Source organism: Pelobates fuscus, chromosome 2 (genome assembly GCF_036172605.1).
Source record: "Pelobates fuscus isolate aPelFus1 chromosome 2, aPelFus1.pri, whole genome shotgun sequence".
In the NCBI taxonomy this organism is placed as follows: Eukaryota; Metazoa; Chordata; class Amphibia; order Anura; family Pelobatidae; genus Pelobates; species Pelobates fuscus.
In genome coordinates, this window is record NC_086318.1 from 288,586,396 (window position 1) to 288,598,925 (window position 12,530).

Genomic DNA, 12,530 nt, shown 5'->3' on the forward strand with positions numbered 1-12,530 from the left:
GGGTTAATCCAGCTTCTAGTGGCTGTCTCCCTTGAATAGTGCTTTCCTATGGGCGGTTTTAATGCACGTGCAGCTCTTGCCGCACACGCGCATCTCTTGCCGCACACGCGCATTCATCGCTGACGTCGGCAGGAGGAGAGTTCCCCAGCACCGAGGGAGCCCAGCGCTGGAGAAAGGTAAATGGCTACATAGTGCCAGGAAAATGAGTTTGTTATCCTGGCACTATAGTGGTCCTTTAATGAAGTGATATGGGTGCTCTGGGCATCCTGCTTTAACAGTGCAGCTGAAAATATTACCGTTCTTTGCAGGGTTAACCTGTGTAGCGGTACCCCCTAGTAGTAGAAGGGTTTCACCACCAGAGACATCCTTTTCTCAATGGTGAGAGGTGCTGTAGTACTCCCAGAGTCATCCGTGAGAGAAGCAGGAACAGCTCTTACAAGAGCTAGTGATTCGTGATATAGCGGTTCCCTACAATAAAAGACAGAACTCAATATTGAGGGTGAAGTAAATCTGAGGTTTAATTTAGGCACACTGCCTTTTATGCAGGTTTCCCAACAAGGGTGATGCCCAGGTGGACCTTGTTGGGCACAGGGACACAAAGTGTACAAACCAATGAAAACAATGTGACAAAAAGTGACACTCCCCTATACAGTACACAATCCCTCCCCTCTGCCTGTGATATAATTAAGGTAGATAATGCCTTAACCTAATTATCCCCAGGCAGAAAAAAACAACATTTTTACAAAGTCCAATAAGTACCCCAAAGTACAACATATCCCCATAAAGTCACATTCCCTGAGAGCCCTGATCTGGGGGAACCTTAACAATCACCCAGATCAGTTCAGGGGTTCAGAAGTTAGTTGGAAGTCTCTTTTTGACTGACCGCACGCATGGCTTCATGCCCAAAACAGTTCCAGAGAATTAGGCTGTGCGGCCGGTCTATTTCAGCAGTCAAAGTAGTGTTCAAATAGTCGAATGGAGCCGTTCGTGCACAGAGTCAGTGAGTGTATCTGGTTCGGTATATTAAATCTACCGAACGGCGCTCCGTTCGTGCAATTCCAGTTGAACCTAACTGGAGGTGGAAGTCCCAGCGGTGTTCGTGCCGTGGAGTGTCCAATTTTAGTTCCGTGCCCTCGACGACAAAACACCGCTGGATGCGTTTGACTAAACAAGATGGCCACCGCCGTGTGTTCGACTATACGGACAGCAACCACCCAGTCGTTCGTCAATTAAGCTGTGGCCCACCTTGCTGAAGGGAATGGAAGGAGTTTAGGCGAACAAACAGTCGAACAAGACTATAGATATTATAACCCAGAGACATAGGATCTGTCACAACCTGCCTTAGTCTGTATGACCAGGGCCGTCTTTAATTAGGATTGGCATTTGCTTGGGCCCCCTGGACCCTGCCCTCCCCCATCACTTCCATCCTTACCTCCCTTGAATTTTTTTTGAGTCTCCCCTCTAGCACAAGAGTGGAAAAAGATTGATACCCATCTGTCGTACAACTCCCATGATGCTGCAGTGGTCAGGTTGCCAGCTGGGGATCTACCATTTGGCCATTCTTGTAGGGATGTATTTGTGAGCAGTGTTGGTATTGGAATGCTGGGATGAATGCACTGTCACACGCATAGATACACACTTAGACATACTGACACATATACATACACACACATGCAGGTACACATAAACATTGACACACAAGTACACAGAGACAGGTATACATTCACACAGATGCACATACACACAGATCTGCATACACAGACACACAGATAGACATATATATATATATATATATTTATTTATTTCTTGGCCATATCCATGGCAGCACAACATTGGGTAGCTCCTCCCTATCCCAATTGGACAGGAATAATAATTAAGTAGTATAAGTACCCCCTCCTTCCCCAATCTTTTTTTCCTGTCCTATCCCTAGGACATGTTGGTCTTAAGGACTATAAAATATTTCTTTTATGGCTTACCTGAGGATTAGTTCCTCCAGCCCCTTGGGAGTTCACCCTCTCTCCCCTGGGAAGTCTCCAGTACACGGCCCTGCGCAAAGGTTTCCCCCTGGAGAAACCCCTTTAGTGACCGGGGTTTTTTCCTTTCTGTCATCTTTCAGTGACCCTAGGGGTAGCAAGTAAAGGATTATTCACAACAATGCAATCTAAGCTGGTTGATTAGGTGAAAAGTCTTCCCACCAGAAGCAATATGAAGGAGGAGGCAGGTATGGATATGGAACATGGTATGGAACAGTATGTTTAAATTTACCGCCCAGGATACTGTAGCCGGTAAATATTTCTTTACCCTGTGCTTGTTCGTGAGTTTTAGGGCGCCTGCGCGGTGTTCGGGAGTTGCAGGGCTCCTGTGCGGCGTTCGGGAGTTTTAGGGCGCCTGCGCGGCGTTCGTGTGAATGAGCGCGCAGGCGCGAACAGAGCGCGTTTGCGCGCTACTAATTTGTACATTGGTTCGGCGGTTTCGGGAGTGCACATATCATTCACCAGAAAGCCGTTTGCGCATTCTCCGGTCCCTTTGCACATGTGCAGTGACGTCAGATGCCCTCTTAAAGTGCCAAGTCTTATTCATTCCCAATGCTAATCAATTTTGGCAGAAGTAGGATTCCTGATCATAGGAGCTTCAGCAGGATAGTCTGTTAACCTAATCTTGGCTGGGCTCTTTTCTTTCCTTAGGGAATAGTAAGTTACTTCCTTATATTTTTTTCCCTTCTTGATGTCCTTACTCTTCTTCGTTAAAGTTTTATCTGTTACACCGATTGACTTGCAGATGGATTCTCGTTCAAGATCCAGGGAATCGGATTCATCTCATCATAATAGGTCACAATCAAAGCAATATAGGTAAGCCATTTTTTCCATAAAAAAAAAAAAAGAGTGGGAATGTACTCAAAGGCACGTTTGTTTGTTGTAGTGCCAAAGGTACAAAGACTTCAGGATCGTCCAAAGGGAAGTCGCCCAAAAGGACGCTGTGCATATCCTGTGACAACAGAGCCATAGAAGGAAAACATCTCTTTTCAGATTGTCTCTCAGCAGCTGCAGGACCATCTCATCCAACACCAGACATTATGCAATTTATAAAGCAAGCAGTTGCCCAGGGCATCAGAGAGGTTGGAAAGGCCCACAAGCGACACAGATATTCTGAGCGCTCTGATTTTTCTCCAGGAAACTCAGAGGATGAGTTTATGGAGTCAGCTTCACTGAGAGACCTAGCTTTTTCCTCGGATGAGGATGCTATGCCAGATCCAGACTTCCTGGTACCAGCGGAAGTGGATCATTTAATTGCCTGGGTTAGAGAAACCCTCACTTTAAAGGAACCCTTGGAGGAGGAACCCTCTACATCTAATCGCTATTTCTCTGATCTTAGGAGAAAAAGAGCGGCCGTCCTGGTGCATGACACAATCAGTGGTCTTATTAAGGAGGAACGGTCCAGATCTGATAGATCATCTGCCAAAGGAAAATTCTCCAGGTTATATCCATTCGAGCCCAAAGATGCGGAGGCATGGGATTTTGCACCCAAGGTTGATGCTGCAGTGGTCAGGTTGGCTAAGCACACTACCTTACCGGTGGATGATGTGAGTTCCTTTAGGGATCCGATGGATCGGAAAATAGAGTACTATCTTTCCAAGTCCTATGTAGCCTCAGGCACGAGTCTTCACCCTATCTTTCACAATTTCCACCAGACGGGTGCTTTGGCTTAGATCTTGGGCGGCCGATGCTTCCTCCAAGAATAGTTTGTGTTCCTTACCATTTCATGGGAATATGTTGTTTCGTAAGAACTTGGACGAGTGTATAAAAAGGGCGGCCGAAGGGAATAAAGCCTTTCTACCACAGGAAAGGAAATATACAGGGTCCTTTCGTGCCCGTAAAGAATACCATTCCTTTCGGGATAGTAGATCATACAAGCCCGGGAGAGAATATGGCAGATTTCAATCCGGGAGAGGAGCCCAATCTGGAGGAAGAGGAGGCAAGTCCCGAGGCACTTCTTCCTCCAAGGTCTCCTGGAATTTATGACTATATAATTCCCAAGTCAGAAGGAGTTGGGGCTTGTCTTCTTCAATACCCGTCCATATGGGCAGAACCCACAAGTGACTGTTGGGTACTGGATATTATTCAGAGAGGATACCTTCTAGAATTTTACGAGCAACCTCCCAACAGGTCCTTTCATCTCACAAAGTGGCCAGGGGACAAAGAGAAGCGCATGGCCCTATGGAACTTCATCTTATCCCTACAAGCAGAAAAGGTTATCATAAAGGTGCCGACATGCGAAAGAACTCAAGGGTTTTAATCACACATCTTCCTAACGAAAAAGTCCTCAGGAGGATGGAGACCTATTCTAGATCTGCACAGATTGAACAAGCATCTACACATTCGCAGATTCAAGATGGAATCCCTGCAGTCTATAATAAAAGTAGTGGCACCCAACCAATGGATGTTATCTGTAGATCTATTAGACGCCTACTTTCACATACCCATTGCGCAGTCCCATCAAAGGTTCCTGAGGTTCGCTGTAGAGGAAGGCCACTTCCAGTTCAGAGCCCTCCCGTTTGGACTAAGCACGGCCCCGAGGACGTTCACAAAAGTATTAGTGGTTCTGATTGCAGAACTGAGAAAGCAGAATATCGCTATCTACCATTATTTGGACGACATCCTGATCATAGGAAACAACAAAGATACATTACCCTCCCAAGCTATAACCCGTATTCAGTTTCTTCAAGCTCACGGCTGGAAAATCAACACCAAGAAGAGCCACCTCCACCCAAACCAATCTATGATATATTTAGGAGCTCACTTCAACACTCTGATGGGTACTGTCCAACTTTCTATGGCAATAATTGCAAAACTCAGGAAACAATTAAGAAAGATGTTAAGGTCCAGTATTACTCCTGCAAAGGCGGTAATGAGTCTCCTCGGGTCTATGTCTTCCACAATAGGTCTGACCAGATGGGCACAGTGGAGGATGAGACCGTGCCAAGCCAATTTCCTAATGCAATTTTCCTCCAAGAATCTTCTCCAACCCATCAAGGTATCCCTGGCCGTGCGCCATTCTCTGATCTGGTGGCTGAGCAAAGAACACCTATCCAGGGGTGACATCAGATGCCAGCCAATGGGGATGGGGCGCCCATTGTCTCCACGACTTTGCGCAGGAGGAATGGAGTTTCATAGCAAACAACGTGCATTCCGGTTCTCAAAGCGTTGAAACACTTCTCAGTACATCTCAAGGGTCAGTGGGTAAAGATAAGAACAGACAACACCACAGTGAAATCCTATATCAATCATCAAGGGGGAGCCAGGAGCGGCAAGATGATGGAAATTATGAAGCACCTGATGTGGTGGGTTCAGAGGAATCTGGCAGGTCTTACAGTCATCCATCTACCAGGGAAACGGAATCAACTAGCAGATTTCATCAGCAGATCCAGGATAGACCCAGGGGAATGGTGCTTATCGAACAGTGTATTCCGCACTATTGTAGAGAAGTGGGGTCTCCCGCAAGTAGACTTACTGGCAACTCGAGTCAGGAAGGTGAGGGATTTCTTTACGAAAGAGGAAGACCATCTGGCACTGGGAAGAGACGCTCTATCCAGTCCCTGGAGATTCAAAATGGGGTATGTGTTTCCTCCATTTCCACTGATCTTCCCAATCCTGAGGAGAATGAGAACAGAGCAGCTATCTCTCATCTTGATAGCACCTTGTTGGCCTCGGAGGCCTTGGTTTCCCCTGCTCCAAAGTCTTTCTGTGGAACCTCCACTTCAGCTCCCGAGAGTTCCGGATCTACTGTTCCAGGGCCCGGTGTTGCATCCAGACCCAATTTCCCTCAATCTCATGGCATGGAGACTGAAAGGGACAGGCTTGCGAGCAGAGGCTTCTCTCAAGCTGTGATAGACACTATGCTGAAGGCACGAAAGCATTCCACTTCAGCCACCTACTATAGAGTATGGGAAGTTTTTTTCCGCCTGGGCTCTTCCTAAATGCATTGATATACAGAATTCCTCTTCCACGGATATTTTGGAGGTCCTACAGTCTGGTCTTGATAAAGGCCTAAGTTATAATACGTTAAAGGTGCACGTTTCAGCTTTATCCGCCTTGACCAATCACAGGTGGGCATTGGATGCAGATGTTATCAGGTTCATTAAAGGAGTCCTTAAAATTAAACCTCCAATTAAGCCATTGGTCCCCTCTTGGAATCTGCCTCTGGTCCTCAATGCCTTGAAATTAGAGCCCTTTGAACCCTTTAAGTCGATTCCTGCATTTTCTCTCTAGAGTCTCAGAGTCTCTTGACCCTTCATAACGGTAGTAGAAAGGGCATGCAGGCCCCCAAATCTACCATTAGCAGGTGGATAGTGGCGGCTATTGTACAAGCCTATCTATCTTCAGAATTTTTGGTTCCTGTGGGTCTTAAAGCCCATTCCACTAGTGCCTTCTCATCCTCCTGGGCAGCCGCAGCCAGAGTCTCTCCTGAACTCATTTGTAAGGCAGCCACATGGTCTTCAACCAATACATTCATTAGGAGTTACCAGATTGATGTCAGAGCAGGTCTATCAGATCAATTTGCTAAATCCGTTCTTTCAGTATCTGATACGTGATTTATTTTTGTTTTGTCACTTGATTGTGGTGCTAATACACTTTTGCATTCAAAAATTTTCGAGTCTGTGTCTTCTTTCCTTCCTGGGTTATTGCTTGGGTATTACCCAATGTTGTGCTGCCATGGATATGGCCAGGAAAATTGAAAATGTATTCATACTTACCATAATTTTCTTTCCCTGGACATAGGCCATGGCAGCACAAAGGTCCCAGCTGGGGTTATTGCTGGAAACAAGACTGGGGAAGGAAGGGTGTGAGGTGGTACTTATACTACTTAATTATTATTCCTGTCCAATTGAGATAGGGAGGAGCTACCCAATGTTGTGCTGCCATGGCCCATGTCCAGGAAAAGAAAATTACGGTAAGTATGAATACATTTTCCATTTTATATATATATATATATATATATATATACAGGGGCGTTTTAGCCGCGAGGCAAACAAGGCATTTGCCTTGGGCGGCATTTTCCAGGGGGCGGCAAAAAACGCCGCCCCCAAATGCCCAGGGCAAATGCCTTGTTAGCCTTGCGGCTAACTGGGCTGCCGGTCGGGCTGATGGTCTGGGCGGGTGGCTGGCGAGGGAGCTCTTCCTCTGAGCACTCTGCTCAGCTCCCTCGCGCGCCGCAGAGTGAGGCTGGGAGCCGGAATATGACGTCATCTTCCGGCTCCCAGCCTCACTCTGCGGCGCGCGAGGGAGCTGAGCAGAGAGCTCAGAGGAAGTGCTCCCTCGCCAGCCGCCTACCCGCCAGCGCACAGCAGCCTGCACGCCCGTCCGGCAGCCACTGGACCACCAGGGGGAAAGAGACACCGCCCAGCATTCCCAAAGGTAAGGAGGCTGGGGGGAGGTTAAATTAAAATATATATATATATATATATATGTTAATGTGTGTGTTTGTCTGACTGTGTGTGTGTCTGTGTGTCTGACTGTGTGTGTGTCTGACTGTGTGTGTCTCTGACTGTGTGTGTCTGTTAGTGAGTGTGTGTGTCTGCTAGTGAGTGTGTATGTGTCTGACTGTGTGTGTGTCTGTTAGTGTGAGTGTGTTTGCCTTAGAGTGTGTGTGTCTGTTAGCTAGTGTATGCGTATCTGTCAGTGAATGTGTGTGTGTGTATTTAGAAGGCGGGACGGGGGGGAAGGGTTGGGTGGGGGTGGCACGGGGGGGGGGGGGGGGGGAAGAGGGGCGTCTGAGTTTTGTCCTGTCCTAGGGCAGCACAAAACCAGGATACACCACTGTGTGTATATATATATATATATATATATATATATATATATTATATATTATATATGTAATTAAAATCACACCACTAATAATTTATTTCTAATTTAATGCTATCAATATATATAACGTAGGAACTGCATGGCTCTGCTTTTTGAGTTCCAGTTTGTAATTCATTAATAACTTTGTTTTATTATGAAAATAGCACTCAGTTGTTGGCAGCCTGTTATTCGTATACTTTATATACCATTTTGTAAATTCTCCTTGTTTTACCAGAAGTCTGTCTTGTTAAAATGCCATCCATTCTATCTCTGATCCAGACTTTTCCTGTACCTGTTAATTACACCACCACCCATCCTGTTTCTCATGCCTGTTTGTGCATTATAACACAATCCTTCCTTATATTTTCACTGTACACATAAACCAATTGTATTTATTTCCATTTTTTAATAACATTTTTAAGATTAACGAAGTGACATTACAGGACGTTTTGTTTACAAAAAGAGCTGTAAGAAAATATTCTGACAATATTATATGACGACAGTGAATACTATTGGGGTTATTCACTAAAGCAAATGGTAATTCTCAAATTTACTAAAGCCAAATACAGGTGTATTTCAGTCGGCCCGAGCAAATCTGCTGCAATCATCTGAATGTTTTTGGTGTCTGTATTAAAATCAGTGCTTTCATATAATTCATTAATATTAAAAATGTTATGACAGTACGTTACATCTGGAAAAAAATGAAACCATTTTGTTTTCATGCAGACTCTGATAGGCACAGCAAAGGGGAGGCATGGGTAGGGATGCATAAAAAGAAACAAAAGTGATTTAGCTCCTAAATGGCAGTGAATTGAGCAGTGAAACTTCTGGGGCATGATCTATACACCAAAACTGTTTCATTAGGCTAAAGTTGTGTTGATGATTATAGTGTTCCATTAAAATACATCCTAAAAATGACCACTATACTTTCCCATTTGGGAAAAAGATTTCATTGCACTGATAATAGCCATGACACTTCAGTAAATAAGTCATAGTGAGCATTTAGAACAAAAGGGAATAGGAGGTGGAAAAAATCCACCACCAATAACCAAGGGGGGTTACAGGAGGTATTAAAGGGCCCTAACCCCAGATACAATAATCGGAAGAGAAGAAAGTGGAGAAAGAAGATCCCCTAGCATATAGCAAATGGGAACTCAATTTCCACTAAGTGAGCATTTACCTTGGACATCGATAAGTAAGGTGGGCTTTTTCCAAACAATTGTGCATCCAATGTTGGTTCCTGACCTAGTGGTAGAAATACTGATGTATATAAATGTAAATTTTTTTGCCAACAATAGTGAGTTGGGTGAATGAACATTGACAGATATTTTATAGAATACTCAAGATTATAGTTTTAATATGTCAAACTTACTTTTCTTTTAGGTGGATGTTGGAGTTGTGCAGTTTACCCCATTAATACAACCACAAATAGAACAGCCTTTCAAACTTGTTGAAAAAGTAGTCAGAAGTGTCTTTCAGTTCAGAGGAAAGTACTGCCACCATGGAGTTGCGTAAGTAATTTTTAACATCAAATTCTGAGGCCAAACATGCACCATGACCACTACATATTATTGTAGTACGAATGGTGCGTTTTTTTTCTTTGTGAAATTGTCATTTGGCAAAATTTCTGGGTAGTGTTGATGTTTGAATGCAGGGTTGCATTTTTGTGTAGTGCTGGTGTTTGAATGTAAGTGTACCTGTATGTAGTGTTAACATTTGACTACAGGGAATTTCTTTGTGTATAGTGTTGGTTCTGAATGCTGGGCTGTATGGACATATACACATACACTTCTACACACATTCTGACAAAAACACACGCAAGTCATGATTTACATGTTTTAGCCACCTCCTCTGCTTCCATGCCTTTTTGGGTGCAGGAGGGTGACTGCAGGCTGAGGCTGATGGGTGTCTGAGCCAGGCTCTCTCCCACCTCCTTTAAGAACTGCCTCCTTTTTACCTCCCTGTACAGCGCTCTGTTAGCTGTTAGGAAGTGACCCGTACTCATTTTGTTCCTGCACTACCAATCAGGGGCCTGGTTGCGATGTTAAAGGGCCATAACGCTTGATCAGAGGTGCCCATCTGTGTCCCTGTGTGTGAGGACCCTCCCCCAAGCTTGAGGGCCTCTGTGCAGCTGCACCAGCAGTAGTTCGGCCAGTGGACACATCTCTCTCATGACTTCTCCAGTCCTCCTTTCATACATCACAGCAGAGCTGTAAACATGCCCCATACTGGTTGTAGATCAACTAATCAATAATTAATCAATAACTAATAAATAATTATTTAAAAACTATTTTCATTATTGATTTTAATGATTAATTGTTGCAGCTCTAATTGTAACAGATGTTTCATGTCCGTGAAATATATATTTTAAGAAGTCACATGTGGCATTTCACTCTGTATAGGATTTGAATATTACAAATTTACCATATATTAACCATAGTAGATCTTACTACTACTATTGGATAATTCTGAATAAATGTTTTGTTTTTTCTTTCTTTTAGAAATTTATTCCCTGAAGAACATCGCTTGAAGCTTACTGAAAAATTGCTGATGTTAGCAGATGTGGATCCAACGAGGCGGCCATATGAGCTTTCCATGAGCCACTTTAGAGATTTGTGCAATGTGTACAGACAACTGTGTGATCAGGATCCCAATTTGTTTTCTTATAATTTCAGAGAAGAATTGCGTTTGAAAAAGCTCCACAGAATATCGCACAAAACAAGTTGAAAATAGTGAGGTGATGAAGGTTTAAGTTATAAGCAAATGGCCCTCTTTATTCAAGAAAAGAAAAAACACTTCCAGGCAAAGTGGACTGTTACTGTGACAAGTGAGGGTTATGTGTAAAGAATAATACTGGGGAGAACTTGCCAAACTTGTTGAGCAGTTACTCTAGAAATCAATGGAATATGCATGATGATTGCTCCACATTTAGAGATTTGAACACAACCCCACTTTTTCTTTTTTTTTTTTGGAGTGTTGTGTGCTTAACCTTGACTACCTTTTCTTTCTTTCTTTTTTTTTTTTTTTTGTGTTTTGTATTAAATTAAACATGGAAACAAACATTTTGTGTACAAATTATTAATTACAAAAAGCATCATCAAGGCTGGAAAATGCAAATCAATACCATGTAAAAGCGGTAAAAGACACTCAAAATGTAAGTGCCCACATCATTGAAATTATATTGGCTGGGGTTGTACTGCAGGGGGGTTTATTAGAGTATGTAAGCCCAGTTTGGCTAAGGTCACCAGAATGATAACTATTGTATTTGTTCTGGTGAGTAGAATTATTCCCTTCAGGCTTTTTGCAGTAAACACAGTATTTTAAGAAAAAATGCATTGTTTACATTACAGCCTAGGGATAACTCCACTGCCACTTATCAGATGGCTACAAGAGGTACTTCCTGGGGCAGTGCTGCACAGTGTCTCCACCCTCTGCATGAAGACACTGAACTTTCCTGATAGAGTTGCATTGATTCAGTTCATCTCTATGTGGAGATGCGGATTGGCCAGGGCTGTGTTTGATTTGTGCTGGCTCTGCCCCTTATCTGCCTCCTTAAGTCTCAGCCAGTCCTATGATAAAGCATTGTGATTGATACAGATAATCACCTTTAAAGATGTTAGCCAAGCAGGCAAATCAGGGGCAGAGACAGAAGCTGTAGACCCCCAGAAAACTATGCCCCCCGGCCCCCTCTTTCCTACTTTAATGTAGTAAAATCTTACTTGTATTCTAATACAAGTAAGATTTTACTATATTTAGAGAGGAAGAGGGTTCTGGGGGGCTAGATTATAGCTTTAACACTATAGGGTCAGGAATACTGGTTTGTTTTCCTGACCCTATCGTGTTCCTTTAAAGAGTGATCCACACTAATATTATAGGGTTAAAAGATAATCCCTGGGTCAGCTTGTGTTATAATCTGAGGGGAATGAGTTAAATAAAGGGATAACAACAAATTAGAAGGATTTGAGAATTATTATATACAATAAACTAGGCAACAATATGCAGTCTGCAGTAGCTAAGGCCAGTAAGGTACATGTATATAATAATGGCATTAATTCTCGTGATGAAAATATAATTTTGCCTCTTTAAAAATCACTGGTAATACCACATCTTGCTGTGATATTTTGGACTCCTGTTCTAAAAAGTGCAGAAGCGGGCTACAAAATTAATAAAAGGAATGGAGCATTTTAGTTATGAAGAGAGGTTAACAAATTTAAATCTATTTAGTTTGGATATGATAGCATTATAAAATATATATTCAGAGGGCTAATACAAACCATTGTCCGGAAATATATTCATAAATAGGATTATACATAGGACAAGAGGTAACGCATTTAGACTGGAATTAAGGAGATTTCGTCGCAAAAGAAAGGTTTTTTTTTTTTACAGTAAAAACAACAAGGATAGGGGATTCTCTGCCCGTAGTGGTGGTTTTATCAGAGTATATACAGATGTTTAAACAAAAACATAACATAGAGGGATATCATTTCTAATTAGTGGGGTAATAGCTTCTTGATCCAAAGAGATCTGCCATTATGAGGTCAAGAAGGAATTTGTTTTCTGGAAAAAAGCACTTCAGACTGTGATTTTTGCCTTCTTTTGGTTCAACAGCAAAAATGAAATGTGAGGAAGGCTGAACTTGATGGACACATGTCTTTTTTCAGCTATGTAAATGCAATCTAGAGGCAGTAT

The 12,530-nt window shown here is 43.1% G+C and overlaps 1 protein-coding gene across 1 annotated transcript in view; it reads left to right on the plus strand.

Annotated features, from left to right (window-relative positions):
* Positions 1 to 10,817, plus strand: part of TFB1M (transcription factor B1, mitochondrial) — a 71,757-nt gene extending 60,940 nt beyond the window's left edge. The window contains exons 7-8 of the mRNA XM_063443426.1: positions 9,225 to 9,352; positions 10,343 to 10,817. Coding sequence (XP_063299496.1) covers positions 9,225 to 9,352; positions 10,343 to 10,568 — 354 coding nt within the window. The 3' untranslated portion in view covers positions 10,569 to 10,817. The remainder of the gene's footprint in view (positions 1 to 9,224; positions 9,353 to 10,342) is intronic.
* The last annotated feature ends 1,713 nt before the right edge of the window (positions 10,818 to 12,530 follow it).